We start from the raw sequence: 27,768 nt of genomic DNA on the forward strand, positions 1-27,768 counted from the left end.
TAATTTTTATTTGGTTTCTCTTTCCTTTTTTAAATTGTAGAGTAAGAGTTTTAAACAACAGTACAATCTCACCATTTCCTCCTTCTGGTAACTACTGAGTCCCAAATGCCTGTGAAATTATACAGCCGCTGGATACCAAAAGACCCGGTGCTTTTATAATTTTCACATTCACTTCATTTCGCAGTAAGGAATTAAAATTAATTTTCATAAAATAACAAATCAAAAATTGCTGCAAAAAATCTATCATTAGGTTTTATAAAGAAACAACTATTACGGCAATTATATACGTAAAATAGGACATGAAGTGTACACATTATTAAATTTGAAAGCCACACTTACAAACACCGTAAGTAAAAAACCATCAACAATGCATAAAGACATTAAAAATACAGTTTTATTTACATATATTCTGCATGATAACTGCCACTGGCATACGGTTAAATAAATTCCTTGTTATATATACTTGCATATGGTGGTATTTGTCACAATGTCATCACTGACAACATGTCATACAGACAACTTACAACTTGCTGTGCAATATGGGTAATGACTTTACATTTTACAAATCTTTAAACTAAGAAGAAAATTAATTCTTTTAATTTACACTTGTAATCTCACGTCAAAATATTTATGGTTATGAAATACCAGTCTAAAGATATAAAACCTTTTTAGTTGTCTAAGTTGGAAGTACAAACTGATGGTGAATATGAATTTACAACTTGAGTATGACATTATAACTTAGTTTAACAGTACAAAAAAAAAAAAAAATAAAAAAAATATTTGTATTTTTAGGGAAAGTTCATTCCCTATATCGTTTCTCAAGTTTTTGAAGTAATTCTTTACTAGCTTCTCTTCGTCTCTTATTAATTGCGTTTCGTGGATCAGAAATTTCAAACCAATCATCATTTTTTGTGTTTGCATCTTTTGCAAGTTCTGGTTGTGTAGATTGAAATTTAAGTTTATGCGCCAACCTGAAATTAAATTAATTTTTATTTCATAATTAAATCTATAAATTTAATAACCAAAAACAGTTAAAATAAGAAAACTTACATTTATTTCATCAAAAACAACATCAAATGGGAAAAAAATCACAAACAGTTTAAAACGTACTGAAGTTATCTATCTGCAGTTATCAAGGCAGAAGGTAGATTTAGACTTAAATTAATCTATTCATAAAAAGAATAATGTGTCAACAGGACACGTTATAAATCAATCTTTATTGCCATGATTTTTTTATTATATAAATATAAGTGGAAGACTGTAATCTCAGGATGCAGCAATATGTCAGATAATGTTAACTTTTTCTATAATAGATGGCTGTTTTTTTATTTGAAAATGAGATTCATTGCAGGCAGCATCTTGAATAAAAACACATCTCTTTGGCATTATGTTTGATTTGTCTTTTATGAAGGATACAGGTGAAAAACAGGTTAAGTCACATTATGTGATTTTTTCTTATAAAATCTATAACTGTTAATCAAATTTTGAAACTTAAATGATAACCGGTTAATATGGTTTTTTTTTTCTTTCAAAAAATACCAATCCTAACAAATCTAAATCAAACGCAGAAAAATATTTTTATCAGTGCGGTATAAAGTTTACAAGTAGAACAAATTCTTGCGCAGTTCTGTGCAAGAAGACAGACTTTTTTTTATTTGTTTTTCCTTTCACCTTGCACATACCCTGTTATCATGATCCCCAAAGTACATAATGCTATCTTAATACAATGAACAATATAGCTAGCTATTGTTTGATGCATTATTGTAGCTGATATCAAGAGGTACTACATCAATGTTTTAACTTGTGGCATCATAACAAACCAAGCTTCTAACTTGCCCCGCTAAAATTTTTTCAGACTTAAATTGAATGTAACTCAAGAATGACTCAACTGATCTTCATCAAATATTTACACACATAACTTCTGATATACTACTACAGCATACCTAAATTTCAATGAAATTGATTAAGTAGTTTTACAAAATTTTCGAACTACAGAAATTTTTACACAGAATTATAAATATATAAGGAAACCAAAATTTATGATTATAACAAATGAAATTTTGTCAGTTATTAAAATGAAAAAATAATTTTAACAGCGCTGAAAAATATTATAGTTAAATTTTAATTTTATATTTTTAATAATACATTAAAAATGTATTAAAATGAAGTTATAAATTACAATAATGTTGCAAAAAATAATAATAACAAGTTTTGTGCAAACTAGTTAACAAAAATAAGATCTAAAGAGATGTACCAAATGTATTTCCTAAAAAATTTAATTATTTTTGAAAGAATTAAATTTTTTACTGTTCTATTCCATGTACAGAAATATTTTTTTGCTGACTTCAATATCTTTAATTATTTTTTCAGTGTTAAATCTTACCATAATGAAAGTTTTTATCTTTAAAATTTTCATAGTTTTCATATTATCAATTACGCCTTTGCTGGATAACAATAGCACTAATAAACCCCAAAAAATAAGAATTCAGCTCATCATTACTACTCATCTCATTAAACTGCTTAAGAAACTGGAACAGCCTCAAAACATTTAATTCGTTTGCATTGGCAATCCGCTGCTGAATTCACAATGTGATAATCTTTAAATTAACAACAATTAATCTGCTACAGCTATTACGTTTCTTAGATTGAGTATTTCTATAATCTATAGTTATCTTCATTCTAACTACTATTCCCATTACTCATAATAGAAAACAAAAAATACTTATTAAAAACAAAGCCAAAAACGAAACTGAAGAACAAGAAAGGCAGCATAAATTAATAATGAACTAGGTTGTTGTACGAGGCCGACTGTAGAATAAACTGTAGTATGACAACTGTATTATGAATGATCTTCATGAAAATAGGACTTGTGGACTTAGCTCCTTCTTTGCATGTTCAGTAGACTAAATCTCCTTCTCTGTCTGTATATCTTTGTAATACTTGGCAGTTTACACTTTATGCAATTTACTTGCAACTAAGCATGTTTTCCACTACAGTAACTGAACAGGACAATGCAGATCATCCTTAAGATCCTCATGATGCGATAAAACAAAAAAACAGAAAAGTGTACTAATGTGTTTTCATCACACTTATAGTTTTTTATCACTTTTATGCCAGATAATTGCTCTTCACAACTAACAGGAAATAGTAGTACCAATCTCTATAATTACTGCCTAAATAACTGGCAAAAACCTTTGTCATTTCATGTGCAACAGGCTCAGACAAAAGGACACATTTTTCTTGTTGAAACCCAGATGTACTTTTTTATTTTACACTGGGGTTGATTTCTTCTGAGTTTGCAGAGACTTTTGATAATTTTTCTTTTCATTTCATCCAGTCGCTAATGGCTGATGTTCAACGTTTAACTAATTGGGACAGTATCAAGAATTCACCTATTCAGCTAATGGAATGACTTAATGGACACAATGTACTAGATGGTGGTGTATAAAACTTGAAAAAAGTACTAAATAAGTTTATTTAAACTAAATTAAATAAAAAGCTTAAAAAATAACTAATCTAAAACTAATAGCCTATAATAATAATAAAAAACTAAATATATGGCAAATAGCTCTTCTAAACAATAATTCATTTTTTTACATTTTGTCTTTGAATAATTTACAGGGGGAAAAACAGAATGTTCATTACTATATATACTAGTTGAACAACTTTTTATTAGATTCCCACAAAAAAAAAAAACAAATGAACTAACTCGTGGAATGTAGAGGAGAGGATTTTGTAAAAAGGCATCAAGAATCTTATTTAGCTGCAAGCGATTTATATATACTAGTAACCGAAATATTTATTCCAGGTGTCAGAGAGATAGTAGAGTTAGAGTATTTGAAACAAGTGGTAGTGTTATTCAGCGCTCTCTGGTTTTCTTTCAGTTTTTCTGGATTTTTTGGTATTTTTACGGATTGTGGGACTGGAATCTGACGAATGGATTATTTTTCGAGTTTTGGACGCTGGACTGATTTTTTATTTAAATTGTTAGATATCACTCTTATTGCTACAGGCAATAGGGTCTTTAACTGTCTGCATCTAAGTGATTATGTTGGTACTTTATTAGTAATATATTATATTGATAGTGGCCTATTATACTGTTGGCTGATAACAAACCTTAATTATTAATTAATTTTAATTCAATTTCTTATCTTATCGGGTATGATAAGGTAGGTTGCTGTAGCTTGACTCTTTAAGCTATTATCTAATTTACATTTGTAGTTTATTGAATCCTTTCTGTGTATAATTTAAGTATATATAGAGTGCGTCAATATGTCGGGTGTGTCTGGCCTACTACTGTGGAGTTATCTCCAGAGAGAGAGTCCAAGAGTACGATGGAGCCTGAGTCCAGTCAGGGTAATGTCAGTGTGACATTGGCAGCTGACCAACCAGAAGACCTTCCCCCTATGCCTGCTACGGGTAGTAGGAAGCAGACAAAAAGACTGAAAGCGAGGCAATCCTCTATGGGGAGGAAGAAAGTGCCCCTTGGTTTAGAGGTTCTTGTGAGCAGATTTGAATGGTTGGAGAGAAATACCTGAGAAAGAATATTGATAAGAATGTAAAGAATAGTATAAAGGAGCTAAAAACAGTACTTAGCATAGCAGTAAAAGATCTGAGGAGGATGGTCACTGGTACTTCTTTTACCACTGGTAAGAAATGACTACAGAGGTGGCGATGCAGAAACGGGTTGCTATGGGCTGTCCCATTGAAGATGCTCTGGATAACAGGATACCACCGTCTCAGATGGTTGACTTTATCAAAAAAGGCTGACCAAAGAAAGCCTTCAGACGTACCAATGTTGGGATCCTGGCAACATTGAGGAGGGGATGCTCAATAAGGTTGCAGTTGTTAATATGCAAGCATTGACAGAACCTAGGTTGATGGACACACTGATTGCCAGACACCCACAGGTGGCCTGGCTGTTAAGTAAATCCAAAATAAAAGCTGGGAATATCATGTTGGCTGCTCTGGAGACGAGACTGATAGGGGAACTTGGAACTGGGGAGGCCCTGGTTTCCAGCATGTTCCATGTGGACTCAGACAATGGTGGAGATCTTGCACAGGCATTAGTGGAGGTTTTTACAAAAACCAGAGAGAACAGTGCAGGCCATTTGGGTCTGCTACAAATGGAGATATATGGGCAAGATACTGCTACCATGGTCCGGAAAATCCTTGAATATGAAGGGAGAGCAATCGGCTATCGCTTCTATATTACTGCGCCGGTTGGCAAACTCTCAGCTGATGGAGTAGTGATGTTCCCCCTGAGGATAATCATAGGACAGAGACTATAGTAGTTAAAATGGCGGCATCCTATACAGATCTCCTTAAATCATTTAAGACGGAGGTGAAGGTCCCAGCTGATTCAGAAATTCTCTCTATAAGGAAGGCTGGCGACAATATGGAGATTAAATTTAAGGAGAAAAGGGAAACCTATGGTGCCCTTAAGCAGATACTTTCGTCAACTATAAAAGGTGGTAGTATTCTCACAAAGACAAAGATGGCCTTTCTCTGGGTATGGGACTTGGAGAATAGCATACAACTGGGTAAGATCTTACAGGGGTGTCTACCGCCTCTGGTCAGGAGTTGTTGGCTGACATGAGAGTGACAATTAGACTGGGTTTTGGAGAAACTGGAGTGGCGATATGTCATCTCCCGGCATCAATTCTTACACTCATTACACAAAAGGGAAGGACGAAGATCGGGCTTGTGAGCTCTAGAGTAGATGTTGTTGATCTCCCTCTGCAATGCTATCAATATTTAGAAACAGGACATCTGGCAAGGAACTGCAAGGGTGAAGACAGGAAGGCTGTATGTTTCAATAGGGGGGACGATGACATCACGCCGTAGAATGCAGCAAAACACTGAAGTGTCTTATGTGCAATGCAGAGAGGCAGTGCCACATGCCCCGAGAGGTCAATCATGAGAATAACAAGGAGAACTGGGGGGAGGGCCAAGCATACCTCAGCCTGTTGATGCAGATTGCTGACTGAGGCTGTAGCATTACTGGATCCAGAATGCCTCAAATTTAGAGGTGCACTAACGTTCAGGAGGGGGTCCTCTGGGTCCATTATTGATCTTACTTTTACTATGGCGGCACAGATTCAGGACTGATGGGTGAGTGAAGACTACCTAGTGAGTGATCACAAGGCTATCCTCATGAGTGTTACAGATGGAGGTTCTCTGGGGACTGAGAGGCCGGATCCCTATGACTGGAATACCAGCGGTATGGACCCAAAAGAATTTGTGAAGACACTGGATTTCAGTGTGGTATGTGAGGTTACTGTGGCAGAGGATGGGGCCACATGTCTGGTCAACTGCTTCAAAACAGCATGTACTGCTCTTCTCTCTCACAGGTATTATTGGAAGAATCGTTTCCCAATATATTAGTGGGCAGGAGACATTGCTTGGAAACACAGGGAGCGCCTTGGGGCTAGGATGCTCATGCAGCATACACGTCTCTACTCACTATGACAGTTATACATGACCCGATAAAGGGGGTGCAGAAGCGAGTTCAATAAGCTTACTTGATACTCTCAAAGGATATCTTGGGAGCAATTCATCTCAGAAATTGATACAGAAGGGAGAAAGATCTGTGTACTTGTGCTTGATGTTCACAACGCATTTAGCTATGTGACCCATGATGCCATAAGGACTGTGCCGGAGAGCATGAGAGTCCCCCCAAATCAGAGAAGGATAGTTCTCTCCTATCTCAGTGAGTGTAAACTGATCTGCGAAGTGAAGGGTGAGCAGTTGAATGATATATAGATAGAGGAGTTCCATAAGGGTCTCCAAGTTGCAAAGTTCCAAGCTACTGTTTGGAGTGATATACTTCATGTTACTTTATAATGCTGAGATATGAGGAGGGGTCATATTAGATATGGCGTATGCAGGATGCTCTCGAATCAATACACAGAAGGAGTTGCCTCCATATTACATCTGCATATTGCATGGTTTCATGAAAGTCAGTCAAACTGTTGGCGGGAATATTACCTGTCGATCTGGAGATCACCTGCAGGAAGAACATTAAAGAGCAACGGGCTTCAATACCTGTGGAAAAAAGAGAGTAGCTAGCTCCGTTATGGAAGAAATGAGAGAATGGCAGATGCAGTGGGACACTAGTGATAGAGGCCGATGGACATACCGCATGATTGGAGACCTGAGAAGTTGGTGCAAGAAGGCCCATGGTTCGCTGGATTACTGCCTCACACAGTTTCTAGTGAGTCATATGGAGTTCAGAAAATACCTTTTTAGTTTAAGCTAGATCACTCTGCTAGTTTTCCAGTGTGTGTAGACGAGGAAGAGACAGCATATCATCTTCTTTTGCTGCCCTGATTTTTTGAGGGTGCGAAGAGGGAAATATTGGACACCATAGATAGAAGGAAAATGTTCCTCACACAGGAACTGCAGCAGATCATGTTGGAAAGCGCAGAAAACTGGATGGTTGTAGCAAGGCTTGCTAGGAAGATCATGGAGGAGCTGTACATCTAGGAGGAGTCTCGTAAAGGTAGAAGAAGAGGTCGTCAGAGGGTGCAGGGTGGCCAGGCACATGACTACGAGCCTACGGGGTTCCCCATATGTATGGGGGGTTGCCTGGGTGTGATGAGGTTGTGGGCACTCCACTCCCGCATCTGGTGGTGACCGATAAGGTAAGTATGATGTAATGTTCGATTGTCTGTAAGATGTTTGTTTATGTGATTGGATGTGACTGGCTTTGATTTGAGGTATATTTTCTGAGTGATGAATGGATATCGTGGAGTGTGTGGTGAGATTTTAGTCTGGTGTTCGGTATCTTGTGGGTGTGTGGTCGTGTCTGTTGACTGTGGTGTCTGAATGTATGTGAGGGTATATTTCCCCCTTCCTGAAGTAATGCACATCAGCTGTATCAGGAAGGGCGGATAGCCAGATGTGGAGGTTTAGTTGGTAGTGCACAAGAACAAGGCACCCATAAGTGGGGGTTCTCCACCTTTTAAAAAAAAGGTGTCACAGAGATCAATAAGATTAAAATTCTCTCAAAAGGCAAGTCAAGCAGGAAAGGATATCCTTCTCTACATTTAACAATAAACTTTCTCATCAAATTTTTTTAAACAAAATTTGTACAATCAGTTTATGTAATATACATACTCCTAAATAGAGATGAGTATTTAACATTGAGACTTCCTCAATGTTAAATACTGAAAAATTCCTAAAGAAGGGTCTTCAGAGATATTTAAGGGGTAGGTGAATTCCAAGCGAAACCTTTCACTAGCCATAACTTGCAAATGAAGCATTTTAGGACTATGTTTACGTAAACTTTTTCCATTATTTTCACGACTAGAATATGGAGAACTTTGTGATACACCTGTGTGTATGTATATATATATATATATATATATTTTTTTTTTTAAAGTCAATATTTTCATGACCCACATTCCTCTGTAAAAATATTAACCAAATTGATCCACCCAAGTACAGAAATATACATTAAATAAAATTACACTTACCTTATTTTTTCATATTTTTACAAAAACGTTTTCGTGGAAGCCCACATCTTCAGGTGTAATTTATTTTAAACTGTTTATATCAAATTACATACTACACTCAAATACATACATTCAAATTTATCAAGGTAAATATAATTTTGTAAAAATTAAAATAAATAACTAGGAGGAAATGCACCATGTAACTTGGGCAGCTAATGTTACAGTACTGTGTGGGTTTGAATTAAATTAACCTGAATTATACATTATCATCATTATTTGAAAACGTGTTGCCATCAAATAATGATAATGTATAATTCAGGTTAATTTAATTCAAACCCACACAGTACTGTAACATTAGCTGCCCAAGTTACATGGTGCATTTCCTCCTAGTTATTTATTTTAATTTTTACAAAATTGACGTCGATACGAGGGTAAGTCAATTATTATCTGCAATTTAGTTATATTTTTTTTATGCTGGTAGTACTGTCGTGTTGCGTAGATGACCTATGCGTGGTTTAATTGTTGTTATGTCTGTGCAGGTTTGATGCTGCTAGGTTAGTTCCAATATCGCTGCCTTGCCATTAACCATGGCTGCTCTGCTTTTTGTTTGTACCGAAGAAGAGCAACATTCAGTGATCCAATTTTTTTGGTCAGAAGGTACATCAGGGGCTGAAATTCATCAAAGACTTTCGGTACAGTACGGGAACAGTATATTACTGCAACGGAAAGTCTAAAAATGGATTGAAAAATTAAAAAATGGTCGCACAAGTGTGATGCATGATGAAGGAACCGGATGATCATTTACCGCCACAAATGAAGAAAACTTTGAGCGTGCACCCACACGGTTTTCTTAGACGGACGAGTAACTATTGATGAAGTGGCACATTGTCTACAAATTAGCACGGTTCTGCCTATGAAATCATCTGCAACAGACTTGGGTTTCATAAAGTCTGTGCAAGGTGGGTCCCAAAACAACTAACACAGTGCATAAACAAATGCGCTTGGATATCTGCCAATAACATTTGGATCCCTATGGTAACGAACAGGACATCTTCTTAGAGAGAATCATTACCGGTGACATAACATGGATCCATCATTATGAGCCGGGGAGTAAACAGCAGAGTATGGAATGGAAACATCCAAATTCACCCTGCAACAAAAAGTTCAAGACCCAACCACCCGCAGGAAAACTGATGCTTACGGTTTTTTGGGACTCATAAAGCCCAGTACTGGAACATGAGGATAGGGGCACGACAATAAACAGTGCGCGTTACAGTCAGATGTTTACTACCAAGCTGAAGCCTGCAATTCGAACTGTACTGTCACGTACTGCTGCCCACACTCCTGAAACGCTCCAGAAACTAAACTTTGATGCACTGGCTCATCCTCCGTATAGTCCTGATCTTGCCCCTTCTGACTACCACTTGTTTGGTCCACTCAAAGAGGCATTAAGGGGCCGTCAATTTACCTCAGATGAAGCAATAAAAGAAGCGGTGTATTCCTGGCTCGCAGCTCACTGAAAACCTTCTTTTATGAGGGCATCAGGAAGCTTGAAATGCAAGGGGACTATGTTGAAAAATGATATTCATCTAAGTTTCCTATTTGTATTCCAATAAAATTTATAACTATATTGCAGATAATAATTGACTTACCGTCGTATTTTATGTATGCAGTTTTTAATTTTTAACTTTTTAATTTCTATAATTTATATTTTAAAAAGTTTTAATTTATTTTTAATCTTTAAAATAAATAAAAAATTATATTTACCTTGATAAATTTGAATGTGTTTGAGTGTAGTATGTAATTTGATATAAACAATTTTACAATAAATTACATCTGACGATGCGGGTTTCCACAAAAACATTTTTGTAAAAATATGAAAAAAAAGGTAAGTGTCATCTTATTTAATGTTTATTTCTGTACTAGGGTAGATCAATTCGGTTTATATTTATATTTATTTTCTTACCATTCAGTATCTTCTTCATCACTGCCTTCTTTTGTTTCCTTCTCATCTTCTTCATCACTATCCTTATGCTTTTCTTTGACAGACTGCAACTTATTTTTAAATTTAGAAAGAAGCTGTAAGGTAAATTCTTCCCTGGATGCTCCTGAAATGAATAATAAATTAATCTGACCTTTTATTTTTAAAGTAATGAAACACAAAAAATAAAGAAATCAATGTTCTGCTATATTAATTTTACGACCAGATCTTTTCTATACAAAAACATACGCAAAACTAAAATATATAATTTTTGTTTAAATTAATTTCACTAAAGTACCACCAATCTGAATGCCCAAGTATAGATATTGAAGGATCTGACCGAAGTAGTGTGTTATAATCCATTAGAATAAAAATTTTAATGGTTTGTTGCCATCTAGTGCTTCAGTCAGACCCTTCAACACCCTCCTCCTTGAATTAATAAATTTAATAAAGAAATTTTTAGGATTGGAAATAGTATAACATTTTTTACACTAACTATGTAAAACTGCATACAGAATGAGAAATTTGAAATAAATTTACAGTAAATTGAGAAAAGTAAAAAAAATACACACATACAAATGATAGTAAAATTTAGAAAGATAAGTACAGGGTGAGGCAGTGAAACTGCACTTTTTATTCGTATTAAAACACAAGTACAGAAACAATTTTTTAATCATATATTGCAACAAATCTTAAGAACACAAATTGAAATTAGTATACAAGCAGAAAAAAGGTTTATTTTTTGAACATTATTCCAGTAAGGTGGTGACCATCATTTTGTACACATTGTCTGAATCTCATACTGAAATTCTCACTGATATGTCATAGTACTTCCCATGTTATGCATAAACTTCTTCTTCAATCTACGCTTTTATGTGCTGTATTGTTGCTAGACAAGTCTCAACAATCTTCGACTTGAGATAACCCCATAAAAAGTAAACACAAGAGCTCAGGTTTGGTGGAGGCCAGTGAATATCCTAATTCCTACTGATGAGGCGGTACAGGAAAAGGTCTTTCAGAAGGTCCATCGACACCCTGGCTGTATGACTAGCTGCTCCATCTTGTTGGAAATAAGTGTTCTTATTCACGGGAAATCATCAAAGTTCTGGAATGAGGAATGTTTTCAACATTTGAACACAGCAATCTGATGTTATTGTAACTGCACGGCTATAATCATCCTTGAAAAAACCGATTGGCCTCATCACTCCTCCGTAGGTTATGGATGCTAGTTAAAGTCATCTATAACAGCAGGGGTCATCTTCAAGCAGTTGTAATATATGCTCACAAAAGCCAATGTGAATAAGATAATCTTCAGGGTTTAAAGCTTGCACTGTTTGAATTTTATACGAGTGTAAGTGTAAGTCATCATGCAAAATTCTTCTTACTCTTCGAGTTGAAAGTTTGAGAGCAACGCTGTGGTGCCTGGCAGATCTTCGAGGGCTTCTTGTAGTCATTAATCGAACAGCCTCCACATTCTTAGGTGTCCGAAAAGTTCTTACACTGCCACCTGTTCTTCAGATGATTTAATAATCTTTTTCCAGTATCTCAAACAACAGTAATATTCATTTATTTCAAACAAAGCTATTCATTTTGAATTGTTTTGTTGATGAATCAGTATCTTTATTTCCTGTTAACACTTACGAAGTTAAAACTTGCATTTTAAATACAGAGTAAATGTTCAGTGTGTATTGACGATACTTATGCTAGTATTTTAAAATAAATTATAGATGCTATTATTATCACTCTTACAAATTTAAATAATGAACCTTTCAACAATGGATTATTTACCAGCTGCATTAAGATTTCCATTGTTATTCCTGTTCTTAAGAAAGTTTCGGCATTTAATTTACAAAATTGGAGGTCAATTTCTCCAGACCTACTGGACCGATTTTGACCAAACTTGGTTTGATTACTTTTATACATTGAGGCCATTAAATTTTGAACTTAAAAAATGGATGATGAACTGAAGGAGGCAATTAGATCATGAATTAGGAAAAGATCACCAGCATTCTTCAAAGACAGAATGAAACAAACTGGTTTACTGTTAAAAAAAATGTGTGGCTGTAAATGGTATATACGTGGAAAAATTAATGTAAGTTTTTGTAGTAAATAAAATGTACTTTTATGCCATATTTCTTTCATACTTATTTAAGGCATCATATGCCTTTTTTCATTTGTGAGTTATAAGCAACTGTACATAACATTTCAGCCACCCCTCGTGTATATGGAATTTTAAGAAAAATATTTTCGATAAAACTATTTTCTTTCTAAAAACTAAATTTAACTGAATTATGTGTATAGTAGATATGTATATAAATTATTTAATTTACACTACCTAAATTACTTATGTAGAAGAAAAATATTGCAATATTTTTCATCATTCATTTTTTGTGAATATGATGAATTTTATTCATATTCTAAAACTTCAAAGATGTGGATTTACTTTGTAATATTCTTTGACCCTAAATTACAATAACAGGAAAGTTTGCATTTCAATTGGATAATTTTGAACAAGGGAATTTGCAAGTAATATTTTTACTTTCTCGTCTAGATATTACTATAGCTCTAGAAGGTAAAGTATTGTAATCAGTCCCACTCAGACATATGTGGCTTTCACTGGATCTTGACGGTTTGACACCTGAGGAACCCAAAAAACTGAATGGAAATTTTCTGGATATTAAAGTTCATATGTATGTGTATATATTCATATCGGCCTCTAAATCACTTTTTATCTCCAAAACTACTGAGCTGATTTTCACCAAACTTGATTAAATTACTTCTATGTATTGAGGCCATTACATTTTCAATGTCAAAGGTCAAGGGGGTGAGGCTGTAGAGTAAGGTCACCCTCAGTATCTAGAGGTTTCGCCTAATAAAGGTCATATTTTTCTTGGGCTCATTTGTTAACAGTTTAAAAAAAATCTACAAACATATTTTTTGCAAAATTGCACCCCCACCCCAAAAAATGCTGTAAACTAGTGGCTAACTAGGCATAAGTCTATAGTACCTCCTGTCACCAGAAGGAGTGCTAGTGTCGCAATCTGCCACCTTGGAATTTCCCTTTTTGTTGTGATAAATTCCCCTTTCCCTTATCCTCTTGGACCGAGAAATTTCAAATTCCACAGGGTTACCAACCAAATTATTTTTTAACTACAAAATATTAATTATCTAGTTAATATTTCAAAGGTTGGTAGCACAGACATACAGCTGTTATAGTAATCTGCTACGTTGTGATGTCAAATAAATGGTGAGCAGTAGAATTAAATAAATTAACAATATTTAAAGTGTAAAAAAGTAACTTGGTCTAGCTGGGTCTTGAACTTGATTGTCCAGTTGACTCGGTACCTGGTGCATTAAGCCTTGCGACTACACCAATCTGCCAACCGTACAAGCAAAGTTTGTTCTATGTAAGTTGTTAAATTACATTAGTTTAGTTAGTGTTGACTGTTGCTGCTAGTACCACCTCACCCGCACAAATTAAATACGGTATGTGCAAGCGCTTTAGTTTAGTTAGATCATTGAATTAAATAAACAAAAAATTATTACATTTAAATAAAATGATAAATATTTTAAATTAAGTTGTGTGTATAAGCTGTGCATCAGAAACAACCCACAGTTGTAGGAGTTTCCTGGAACACGGCTTTAGCTGCATGACGGGGAAGTCCTACAACTGTGTTGTCTCTTTTCAGATGATACAATCGTGTCAGAAAATGAATATTTAAAAGGAATTGAAAATTCTACGATAGAAGTTCAAACAATAATTCACTGGATGGATTGTAACCATCTAATTTTAGATATGAATAAAATTGTTGTGTTACAACAATAAAATTGTTGTAATATTACTGACTAAGAAAAACTCCATCACACTAAATTGCCTAGGATTTGCAGATGACCTCGCTCTTTTAGCAAATAATATTCAAGAAGCCAAAACACAAATCATGAGCCTTCAAAACCTAGCACAAAAGATAGGGCTTCATTTCTCTTTCGAAAAAACTGAACTAATGGCCATAGATCCTCTGGTAATAGAGCACATTACGGTAAACAATCAGAAAATTAAAATAGTAAAACAATTTAAATATCTAGGGGAAATAATAACTTATAATTTAAATGAAAAAGTGACATGGCAAAACAGGACAAATAAAATGATTAAATCCCAAAAATTAACTTGGTCAACATACAACAAAAAATGCCTTTCTGCTAAAACAAAACTTAAACATTATAAAACTGTAGTACAGCCAGAAGTCACCTACGGAAGCGAGACTCTTTTCAAAATCACTCAGAAAAACCGAATTGAAAAAATTCTGAAAATAGAGAGGAGAATTGTCAGAACGTGTATCAATAAAAAACACCAAAAAGAAGGCCAATGGTGGATTGTGCCAAATGAGGTGGTGTATCGAGAAATAGAGCCTGTTACTGATACTATGCGGAAAAAAAGAATCTCTTTCTTCGGTCATCTCATAAGGACACCGCAAACAAGACTGTCAAGAAATATCATTGAAAAGCTCTGGTTCCAAAAGCTAGAAGTAGGATGGATCAAAGAAATTAGAGAAGATATGAAAGAATTGGGAATTTCCCTGACTGACCTACAGAATAAAACTGGAAAAATTACAAAGCTAAAAGATAAAAGCATTAGATTTAAACAAAAGACAGACAAACGACAAAATACAACGAAGAGGGTGTTTACGGATGAAGAAAAGAAAGCAAGATCTGAGCGGATGAAGAAATACTGGGCAGCTCGAAAGAGTAAAATAACACGCTTTTCTCAGAAAAGATCCAACTAAAATTGACTTAAGTGGTCCCATGTTGGCCGTAAAAGCATAATAATAATAATAATTACTGACTGCATGAATAGAATTGCCTTCCGTAAATGAAAACCGTAGCTTTTCTAATGCCCTTGGAGTGAAAACTCTGGGCATTTTATTACATGAAAAGTTCTTATGGGATGATTAAAATGTTTCAATTGTAACAAAATCAAAATATACAATTACCTTGAAGTACCCTAATAAAACTCTAAGCTTGTCATCATTATTAAATGTTTATTATTCTACCCATGTATAAAGAGTTTATGGCATTTATATTTATTTCTGTATATAAAGTATGTCATCTCTTGGGTCTTGCTAAAAAAAAGTTAGAAAAAGGTGTTAAAATGGAAAAGCGGGCTGTTCAAATAATTAATGTATCAATCATGTAAACCAATATTTAGAAAACTAATTATATTAAATTACCCATATTTTATATTTATGAATGTGCAATCTTATTTATAAATGTGCAATCACTGAAATTAAAAACAATAAAAAAAATCGATCCACCTTTGCCAAACCAGAAAACAGAACTGTTTTCAATACCCCAACATAATAATTTGGCTTAAAAGAAAGAAAATATATCCTAATTATGGATATATTGCCAAACCATTTGATAAATCTTTCCACCAATTTATTTAAAATACAATTAAAACATTCTCTTTTACGAAAACAACATTACTGTCTAAGAATTTTTAAGTAATACTAATTTAAAACAAAAACCCTAATTTATCCGCTTCCCATTCAACGTACTCTTAAATATATTTAGCATATTTACCATAACATTATTACAAAATAATTAATATGGACAACACATCTATGAAGAAATCTATTTTATATCTCAAAATTTGTTTTTATATTTATCATTTATTTTATGAAAATCTACATAATATTATTATGTACTGATCAGAATAAGATTTATTTATTTATTACTATCAATAACAATAATAACTGCAGTAATAAAGAAAAATTATAACATTTTATATAATATATTCAGCATAAGATGTACAAAACAAATAGGTTAAAATTTAGTTTATGATTGCAAAAGCTGCAGATGATAGCTAAATGTTTAAATGATTAATAGTCATTACAGACTCTTAAAGTAAATGCATGCCCTACACTAGACAATAGAACTACACAAATCTCATGTAAATGAGCATACAACTCCCAATCTGCTCATTTCAACAAAATTCACCAGAATTAATCAATAAGAATTCTATTGTAATGCCAATTTCCACTGATAATACTACACAAATGATTTTTATAATTGGAAATTCATTTCAAAGAACAGAAGACATCCTGTTTACAACTCTTCCACATGCTATTTTAATTAACAAAGTTTTCAGAGGCTAAACTCAGACCATCAACTGCTTAACTTGATTTATCACTGTATTATTATAGAAATACAAGTACGGTTTGATAATTAAGGTAAATGTGAGAGATGATAGTGATATTAACAATATTCTTTGTCAGATGTTTCCCTCCATTATAGAAATTAGCAAATCCTACATATCAATTCGGTATATACTAGTTGTGTTTGAAAGCTTATTAAAAAAGTTGCTTTCTGTGATTTTGGTAAAACAGACAAAAAAATTGTGTAGACATAAAATTGTATGTTCTAACAGGGAAAATGCCAAACCATGTAAAAAACAAAATAGATATGGTTTTTGATGACGCTACACAATCGCTTAAATAAAACTTCTCGTATTTGGTTTGAAAAATTTAAATATGGTAGAATCAGCTTTGAAGACAACACCACAGAAGATGCCCAAAAGAAATGATCTCGAAAATCAATAAAAATTTTTCTGTAGACTTATTGAAAATCTAAGAAAAGTTGTGATGGTAAGCATCTCTTCTGAATGTAAGTATATATACTTCATGAACATTTGGTTATGAAAAAGCTTTATGCATAATGAGTGCCTTGTCTGCATGTATCGATCTAAAAATTGTTCAAATTAACGCTTCAGACTTACAGCATTTCTAATGAAACCAAAATGAATTGATGAAATGTGAATTCATCAATACACACCTAAAATGAAGATACAATCCAAACAATGAATACAAAAATATGAACCGATCTGAAGTAAGTACCCTGTAACAGCAAGGTCATGTTCACTGCTTTTTGTGATACAAAGGGCATAATTTTCACCGAGCATCAAATATCAAACAAAAGAAAAAACTCTCAATGTCAAGTATTTTAACAATTTATTACAACTGATGGTTGAAATTAAAAAAAACTTGACTGCAATTAGCCAAGTAAAAAAGTGCAATTTCATCAAGACAATTTTATTATATTTTAGCAGTTTATATTTCAAAATTGCAATGGCCAAAACTGACTGAACTAAGATTAAAATTTCCTTACTACATCCAAATTTGGTTTCCTTTGATTTTCATCAATTCCTAAACTTAAAGAATGTCTTGGAGGAAAGGAATTTCCTGGAGATAGTGAAGACATCAATATTTTGAAGAGTTAGACAAACTGTTCAACACAAATGGTATAATGGCCCTAAAACATGGTCAGGCTAAGTATGTCATGCTAAATGAAGGTGGTTCTATTCAAAAATAAATATTATTCAATCTGAATACTTGTTGGTTTCTTTTTCTTTTATCTTACTTATGAAACTGCCCTAAAATAATAACAGTAATTAAATATATAAATTAAATCTATAAATATATTTAATGCATAAAAAAATAATAAAATTACAAAACACACACACAAAAAACAAAGTATTACTTCCCACTCTTATTAATCCTTGATTAAAAAAAAAGAAAATTACGTTTTACCTTTTTTTGGAAGTTCTTTCTTTTTTGCTTGATAAACTGCTACCTCATTTCTATAGTTTTTTATAGTATTATCTTCTCTTGCTACACGATTTTCTTCAATTTTTGCTTCTTTCTCTCTTTTATCTTTGTCAATTTTGTAATTTTTTTTCAAATCACGAATTTCTTTTCTTATTTCTTCTCTGGAAACATAATTTATAATGGCGTAAATAAAAATTTATTTTACCCTTTTTAATTTAAGTAATGAAAATTTAAAGAATGTTTCAGCAGGATTTTAGCTGCTGCACTCCTCTCATAAAAATAATGAATAAATTTTATAAAATTATGGTCCTAAAGATGTTTGGTTTTTGAAATATAGCTAATCAAAGATTTTCACCTTTTTTAACTTCACGGGTAGGTGAAGTTAATACTGCAATTTTGCAGTTGTGATTAATGAAATAATATTAATGGTTTTCAAAGTTTTTTGTCTAGATGTATTTATTGAGAAGAGAAGAGTTGAGAGGATTAAATTTATTCAACAGGTAATCCAGTCAAAATCAGAACACATTACTAATTAACAGTCTAAGAATTCATGTAATGATGGCATTTTTTAAAGCAGTTGGAAAATTTACTGATAATTATGGAATCACAAACATAATGGTCGATGCAGATTTCAACAGGTGTACCCGATTACATCCTCTAATACCTTTAGCATTTCAAATTTTATATTTTGAAAATTTTCTGTCTGAAGGAAACATCAAATTCATAGATGAAATAAAACTTGATTTAATGGATATGAAGAAAAAAAGGCTATTTATCCAACAATTTTGTAATAATGAAGTAACAGATTTGTTCCAGAAGTATGAAGAATACAAATAGAAAATCTTGATGGTGAATATGAAAAAACTACCTGGTCAACACGATTTATTTATCGTGTGATTTATTATCGCCTAGGAGTGAGATTCCCCTGTAATTGTTAGAATCTGTTTTGTCTCCTTTTACTTCCTTATATGAAGTAAAGGAATTATTGTGATCGTGAAAAATTTTGGTTTTCAGATTTCAACAGAAATATCCATTTTGACCATCCCTGAATCCATTTTGACTAGTTTCAGCGTGATGTATATATGTACGTACATTTGTTTTTGTATGTATCTCGCATAACTCAAAAAGGATTAGCTGTAGGATGTTGAAATTTTGGATTTAGGACTGTTTAACATCTAGTTGTGCATCTCCCCTTTTGATTGCAATCGACTGAACCAAAAGTGTCCAAAAAAACCTAAAATCCAAAAAAGTTGGATTTTGGACTTTTTCTTAACTGCAGTAACAGCCCTTATTGAGAGATTTTCGATATATCATAAGTGGTAGTTATTTTCATTGGTTCCAGAGTTATAACCAAATAGAATTTTAATTAATGAAATATTTGGATCTTACAAGGGAAAGGCGTATCGGTTTGAATCAGATTTCATCTCCTTTTTTTTAATTTTTGATTTATTAATATTTTTACTTTGATTGTAAAATTATTTTTACAATACATAATTCAATAACAATAAAAAAAAATGAAAAAATATCAACAGTTATTATTAATGAAATAAAATTTTGTGTACTTTTAATTTTAAAAAAAAATGTGTACATGCAATTTAATAGGTGTACAAAAAAGTCATGTGGTGTCCACATCAGATTTTTTTGTGTAGCGGATGGATGAGGGCTGTTGTCCAGTGTTCTGTTAGTTCTTCTTTGATCCAGATATTAATTAACAAACTGTTGATGGCAGGCAATTTTTGCTGATCTTCCTGTGCGTTTACACACAGAATCTTTAATCTTTTTAAAAGCCCACTGCTTTGTAATTCTTACGATATCATATATTGGTATGAATCGCAGGCAATATCTATTCGTAACTATAACTTTCTGGTTTTAAATTAACCATGAATGACTCTCTTTCACTCAGTTTTGAATAAGTATCTGTAAATACTTATCAAAACAATGTACTAAAACATAAATTAAATATTAAATACAGGTAATACACTATCATTTGTTGTGCAAAGTTTTTAGAATTATTCTGTCGACTAGTTTTCAATAAAAATGGATCTAAAGGATTTTTATCTTCTTTATATTGACTTTGATTAAATTAATTTTCTCAGAACAAAATTCTCTAAAAATTTTTTTTAAAGTTTTATTTGGTTATTGACAATTAAACAAAGTAACTTATGACAAACCTAAAAAAAGCGTGCTTTCTGATTCTAACTTTTTGGATTTTACATTAATGGAGATTCTGGAACTAATTTTTTTTTTCAATTTTCATATAAGATTGCTGCATATAAAATTGGTTAATTTTGCTCAATAATTTATGTCTGAACAATTTTAGCATAGCAATATTTGATATTTAGAGCAAAGTTTGGAAAAAGACTTCATTAGCCATAATTCAAAAACAGTGTTCATTCTCTGAACTCTTTAAAATGGAAAATCTTTCGTTAAATATAAAATTTGAGAGTTATAATGATCTACTCAGATCACGATATAAGAAAATAACATGACGAATCTATCAATTTGAAAAGCTTATAATGTAAATCAGTTTGGTTAATATAAGGTGTGTTCATATTTTTGTATTTTGGTTTATTAATTTGCGGCTTTTATTGCATATTAGAAAAGTTCAAAAAAATTTACATATATGCACACACAACTGACTCTCACTCACACAATATATGTCAGTATATAAATAACACATAAAGATCTATAAATATATAAGAATTAGGTTGGTTGATTAAGATGTTAAACAAATGGTTGTAACATAAATAAAGGATAGAAATTTGTGGAAAGTCTTCTATATAGACAAACTAAGTATATGGCCAGATATATTAAGATATCCATGACTGATTAATTTGGTAACAGACGGATGTATTGATGGAATTAAGAAAACTCTAGAGGAAAGCAAAGACTACAATACGTAAAAATAAACACACTTATAAATGAACTTAAAATGTAAAAAATATATTGAGGTTTTATATAAATGAAAATTCACCTTTTTTTAAAGACAATATATTTCAGAATTAAAAACTTACGCCTTTTTCTTTCGTTCTTCCCTTCTCTCTTTGTGAAAGTCGTATTCTTCAAAAGGTTCATCATCATTATCATTTTCTTCTAACTTCAATTTTTTTTTATCCACCTCTGCATCCAACTTTGTCAGTTTATTTTTTACTCTCTCTACTTGTTCCCTGTGTATTTTAAATAATTACATTTAAAATCATGAAAATGCAATCAAAAATATTGTTACATATTTGATAATTAAGTTTTAAACAAACTGGAGGATATTCAAGTTTGGAGCACAATCCTGTAAAAATGAAGTAGCAGTGTGTTTGGAAATTTATTACAGATTCTAAGGTTAATCACATAATTTGATAATAAAAGGGAACATACAGAAAAAAATACAGCAGAACCAAAAATTAGAAAATAATCACCATGAAGTTTGGTATCTGAGAAGTTGAATCCTAAGAACTTTATATGAATTTTAATTTTATAAAGCATAAAAATTAAAACACTTAATTTTGAAAACATTAATATTAAAAATATTAATAAAATAATAAAAGAAATTTTATATCCAATTTATATATTTTTAATAATATAAAATAAATTTAAAAAACAGACTTAAAAATTCACTGAGAACTAATGACTACTTCTTACTAACTTTTAAAAAAGTTTAGAGTCCTTTATAGAACCGAAACATATTACTTTTTACTCATTAGGATAGTTTTTTATAGTTGATTTATTTTGTTTTACATTTTTAAACTTTATTTAAAATGTAAAAACGTCTACAAAAAATGCTGCTCTAGTGAAAAAGAACAAGAAACGCAAAGGAAAAAAATATATACCTCGATTAAAAATAAGAAAAGTGTGGTGAGGAACAAAATCAACACGCTGCTAATAAATTGAGACTTTCTCGAATTTGAGCGTATGTGCTATTTTTGTTTAATAGACATAAATTGTGACCAGAGTTCAACCTACGTTAACTTAGATTTTCCTTTCAATTTTTGGCCGTGGTGCCACAAGAGAAAGCACAGTATGCACACTGATTTGCAGAAACAAAATCAGAGACTGTCAAACAAAGAAATTACATGCAAGTCGTAGAAATTCTCCACCTGACAAAAGCATATGAAGTGGTGTGAACAGTTTTTGGAAACTGAAACCATTGTGATAGGACAATCTTCAGGTAGGCCTAAAACAAGTGCCAAAAAGATAGAAAGAAGTTGTCTGTCTTTCCAATAAAGTCCAGAATGCTCAGTTTGGTGTTATTCGTCAAGTAAACATTCCTAAAAGCACTGCCCATGATGTTGTTCAAAAGTAACTGTAACTTCGTTCATGCTTATAAACTGCAGTAACTCCATGAAAATAAACCTAATGATAAGCCAACAAGAGTTAAATTTGTAACAACTGTGTTAGACTTTATTTCAGCTCATGAAGAGTACTTGATGAAAACTACTACTACTTGTGCTTCAAATAGTTTATCCTCTGATAAAACAACTTGTTCATGATAAGCATTTCATGTTCATGGAATTGTGAATCACCAAAACTTTTGAGTATGGGATTCAGAAAATCTACACTAATTGGTGAAATTCATCTACAATATGTCCAAAAGTAAATGTGTGTATGTGTGTCGTATATGCATAATCATGGGCTATTCTTTTTTTCATAAACAGACTATTATGAGCATAGTGTACGCCAACATGTTAGAGAACTTGTGTTTCTGCAGACTAAAAATATGAAGGGTCTAATTTACCAATAGATGGAGCCACTCCACATCATGCAGATTGTGCTCAACAACGGGTTCCCAGAAGGCCGGATAGGCACTGGGAATTGCCACTGCTTGGCAACCGCTAAGTCCCAGTTTAACACTAATGGATTTCTTCTTTTGGAGCTACTTAAAAGATACTGTATACCAAGAAAAAATCCATTCACTTGACCACCTGCTCCAAAGAATAACGGCAACCATGGAAGTAATTTCTGCAGACATAACTACCAGAGTATGGAATGAGGTGGATTATCGGTTTGATGTCTGCGGAGCTGTAAATTGTGTTCATATTGAGTTACAGTAAGAGTTAAAAAAACTTTTAACTTTATACTTTCATGTAATAAAACATGTACATTTGTAATAAAGTAAACTTAATTTAAAACCATGGAATTATTTTTCGGTCACCTGAAAAAAACATTACTTAAAAGTTAACTTATGTAAAAATTACTTTGAAGATCTCATAAACTTTGGGAAATTATTGTATTCTATAATGTAAATCATGATCATTGTGCTCCGCTATCTCGATTAGAAAAAAAATCATCAGTGTATATGTAATAAAAGTCAAGAAATCAGTAGTTTTGCAAAAAGATTTGATTTTGAAAATCTGCAATAACTTTTCTTTTGATAGGGGCAGGTGTCATCTAAGCTCTCCCTCCCGCTCTCATCATTGACAATTTTGCTTGTTTTGTGACACATTCTATATCATTTTCCTTATAAAGCTCAGGTGCAATGCTTCAATTCAAAGTTTCAGCTAATAAAGCATGCTTTCATGTGTCAAACAGATTTTTATTTTTGTTTATTCATTCAAAATATGCATCAACTTTGACATCCACTCATATCCATAAACGAGCAAGAATTCTGACATATTACAACTGTTGACTTAGCGAATGAACCATGAAACAAAGCTTAAAATGATCATTAACTTATATACTTTCATTATGTATTGTAGCTACATACATGCCGAGCTTCATATCAGCGAGTGCAATGCTAGCCACTCAGATGTCAGCAGGAGTACAGTATACACCCACATGCCTACACAACCGCCACTCTCCACCAAACCAGCTGACTGCACAACACAGCCAACCACAGTAGTACTGTGGCCGCACTACTCTCAGGTGCCTATAAAAGACTCTGGAACCAGTTGAACAAATTATTATTTGTCACCGAACACTGCCTAGAAAAGAAGATGGAAGAAAGAAGAAGTTCCCTGGCCGACCCAATGTGGGACCTATCAGCAGATGCCAACATCCCCACCAGAGGAGCAAGCCTGTTGGCCTGCCAACAGACCTGCTGGGCTCAGACAGAACCTTCCTGCTCCAGCTTGCTGAACTTTAAGGACCCTGGCATGCAGGTCTATCAATGGGCCCATCAGCAGGAGCTAGCCCAGCATGGGATCGCTCAAGGAAAACCGCCTCAGCCATGCCGGCGGCAGGTGACTGATGGAGACCTGACACTATTGTGCTCAAGAGACCATCACTGCCATGCTGCAATGGGGAACCACTGCTGCTGAGTAGAAGAGTGATAATTCATATCACTAATTCCAACAAATGAGCCACAACTTCCCAACTATAGCCAAGCTGACATCGCCAGAGACCATTTCCGGACACAACAGCCCTTCTAAGGGCTACCTCACAAATGGCTCTTTTCAGAGCCACCACTCTAAAAATCTCAACAACCCTTTTCAGGGCTACCATATTGTTTTAAGGAGCCATGTACCGTCAAGCCATTCAGTGACTGTATGTTAATTCTAGCTGATAAACATCTTGAAATGTCAGAGAAAATATATGTAAATTATAAGGTGAAAAATCATTTAATTTTTTGAAAAATTCAAAATGTCATGACAAACAAATTTTGTCCTCTGTAGCATATTGATAAATTCAATATTTATTGAGAAATTTAAGAAAAACAGAAAAAAATATCTCTTTTTGTTTTCTTTTTTGCATCACTTGATAATTTTTTAGGCCCTACTTTTTATGTGTCCAGACTCCTTCAAGGTTGTTTCTAATACTATTCTGCAGTGCTAAAAAAGAATCTTTGCTACACTTCTTCACAACCATCCCCTATCCTGACACAAAAGTTTCCAACTTTACTATTAATGTTTTACATGAATCATCAGTCAAAAACTGAGGCATATAGCGCAATACACAAATTAATTTCCATAAAACATAAATTAAATACATTATTTTTAAATATTGAAATAAGAATTACTTAAAAAAATCACCTTGTTTTTTCTAAATCTACACTAGAAGAACTGTCATCATCACTAATACCATCTAATTTACTGTCTTGACTTTCAATAGCTGGCAAAGAACTTAACTTTGGATCATCTAAGACATCATGAGTAGACTTACTACGACCTGCAAATGCTTTACTTGCTTCGGCAGCTTCTTCTTCATCTTCTTCAGCTTCCTCACCGAACGACAATAGTTTATAATTTCTGCACAAAAGTAAAAAATAAATAAAATTGTAACCAAATAAAAAGCAAAAATAACTTAGCCTACTTATTTAAACAAAAGTAACATTTCTGACAGCAATGAATTTCTATGAGTTGTAATATAAGATGTAATAATAATACTCGTAATACATTTCTATAATAGATTAGAAAAAGTATGATATATTAAATCTTAAAATATAAATTTTGACTAAATAAAAACAAAGAAAGTTTTTTTGTAAGTATTAAATAAACAGTCTCTAATTATTTTATTATGTTTTAAATTTATCACAGCCAAATGTTTTTTTACTTAATACTATGGATGTAAACAAAATGCAACTTACTTAACACCCTTAGTCTTTGATTTACGCTTCTCTGTCTCAGTTTTAGTTTTTTCAGACTTTGGCAAAACTCTTGGTATTATATCATGAAATGGATTATTCAGTACTTCTGTCTTCAATATCTTCTGTGGATATTGAGGTCTATCATCCTGGAAAAAAATATCAAACAGAAATTACAGCTTAACCAGTATTATGTAAATATTTGAGCAACCTGCACTACATTATGTGCGAATAGATTATTTTCTATACATGAGTTTCTTGATAAACCACCTCTGATAAACTCAAAATGTTCATCCTTTGCTGAAATTATAAGATAGATTACTTATTCTTGATCTCAAAGCAAAAAAATAACGAAAAAATATCAGATTTTTCAATTGTAGACAAACAGTAAGTTTTTCAAAATTCTAAATTTATTAAAACTTGAGTTCATTTCAGATTCAAAAAAGTTACTATTTTACAGAAAACTAAAACAAGTATAAGTCATATAATATTATTGTTTTTAAAAGTCACAGTGAATGGCAAATTCATGGAAAATTTGTTTTGGGTGTATTGGTGACGGAAATAACAGCTCTTGAGACTTTTTAAGGGAGTGAATAAAAATCAGAATTTACTTTTAAGTAATAACTAAATCAGTAAGGTAAATACTGAATAACAGTAATTATATTCTGGCAAATAGAATTGTGCATTTACTGATCATTAATTACTGAAAGGGTTCAGTAATTACATTTAATTATATGTTTAATTGTAATTACTGATAATTTTCAAACTAATTTTTTAATGTGTAACATACAAGTTAGAACGAGTTTTTAGTCATTTAAAGATTTTAAATTGTTTTACATTTTTAAATAATTTTTTACAGTTGTACAACAGCTTTTGTGTGTTCACTGTTGCAAGTTTCATTTGAGTGCTGTCTTGCATTTCATAACTTATGTACTTATCAAATCACATATATTTTGTTAAAAACGTCTGATCAAATATTGTTTAGTGATAGTGAAACACAGTTTGATCCGGTTGTAGGAAAAAAAGAATGCAGATGGCACATTTATCCACACTTTCTCTGAAAGATAATTGTCATGAATGAAACTTTATAAACCTTTAGAGTACAAGAAAAAACATGGAATAACATAAAGAAAAAAAATAAGAAAAAAGCATTGGGCAAACCGTGACTGTAGGTAAACTAAAAAGCAATCTGAATAATTTACAAGTTAAAGGTAAAAGGTTTATTGGAAAAATATTACAGAAAATTAAAAAAAATTAAATGTAAAAAAAAGAGAAAAAAATTTTGAACATATTTTAGAGGAATCTGAAAACCCTACCATCGAGCAAATATTAGGTGCACTTAGCATTTGTTGAAATAATGTTCAGAAGGGCGAAGAATTTGCAGAAGTAAATATTCCTATACAGTCATCTTCATTGCAATCATCGTAAACATCAACAACAAATAATCATTAATAACAACCAATTCAGTAGTTCTTCATTATTATCGTCATTCACTAATAAAGGTAAAGAAAAAAATTATTAGAAAAAGAAATTGAGATCCTATGAAACAAAAAAGTCTATTCCATTACTGTCAACCAAGTTGCAGCAACTGATTCTTATTGACTTATAATACTTAACAACATCCTACACTACACTTTTCAGAAAAACATAATATATGAGAGGCAGCTGAAATGTAATGCTCAACTGAAACATAACAGGAGAACAAAATGTTGCACAGAGACAACTGTTGACATCTTGTAGTTTCATTCCTCTAGTACCAACATTCCAAAACATGTTGACCCACACCCTCTCATTTTCTGTCAGTCGTCAAAGTTATGGAGTTGAGAATGGTCAACATTTCTGAAACAATACACAATAAGTGAATTCAATGGTGGAATGAGAAAACTGGTTCACCATTGGGAGAAATATATAGCTGTAAATGATGACTAGCTGGAAAATAAGTGAGCTTTTGTAAAAAAAAAATATAAATTTATGGCATATTTGTTTCATTTGACTATCTCTTTTTATTTCTGAGTTATGTGCGTTACATTTCAATCACCCCATCATAATGTTCTATAAAACTCCTTTTCAGTGTTGTTCACTTACAATGACATACTTTGCTAGTATTTTTCTAATTCTTTAATAAAACAACTGTAATTGTACAATAAGATTTCACTTTGGCAATGATTTACTGTAAATGATTAGAAACCTTTCTAAAGTGATAATGAATTTATATTT

General features: G+C 32.5%; 1 protein-coding gene across 1 annotated transcript in view; it reads right to left on the reverse strand.

Annotated features, from left to right (window-relative positions):
* Positions 1-372: 372 nt before the first annotated feature.
* Positions 373-27,768, reverse strand: part of LOC142321368 (spliceosome-associated protein CWC27 homolog) — a 32,311-nt gene continuing 4,915 nt past the window's right edge. The window contains exons 4-9 of the mRNA XM_075359395.1: positions 25,555-25,700; positions 25,001-25,216; positions 21,056-21,208; positions 18,024-18,202; positions 10,426-10,567; positions 373-971 (exon numbers count right to left, since the gene is read on the reverse strand). Coding sequence (XP_075215510.1) covers positions 800-971; positions 10,426-10,567; positions 18,024-18,202; positions 21,056-21,208; positions 25,001-25,216; positions 25,555-25,700 — 1,008 coding nt within the window. The 3' untranslated portion in view covers positions 373-799. The remainder of the gene's footprint in view (positions 972-10,425; positions 10,568-18,023; positions 18,203-21,055; positions 21,209-25,000; positions 25,217-25,554; positions 25,701-27,768) is intronic.

This window comes from Lycorma delicatula, chromosome 3, assembly GCF_047948215.1.
Source record: "Lycorma delicatula isolate Av1 chromosome 3, ASM4794821v1, whole genome shotgun sequence".
Taxonomy (NCBI): domain Eukaryota; kingdom Metazoa; phylum Arthropoda; class Insecta; order Hemiptera; family Fulgoridae; genus Lycorma; species Lycorma delicatula.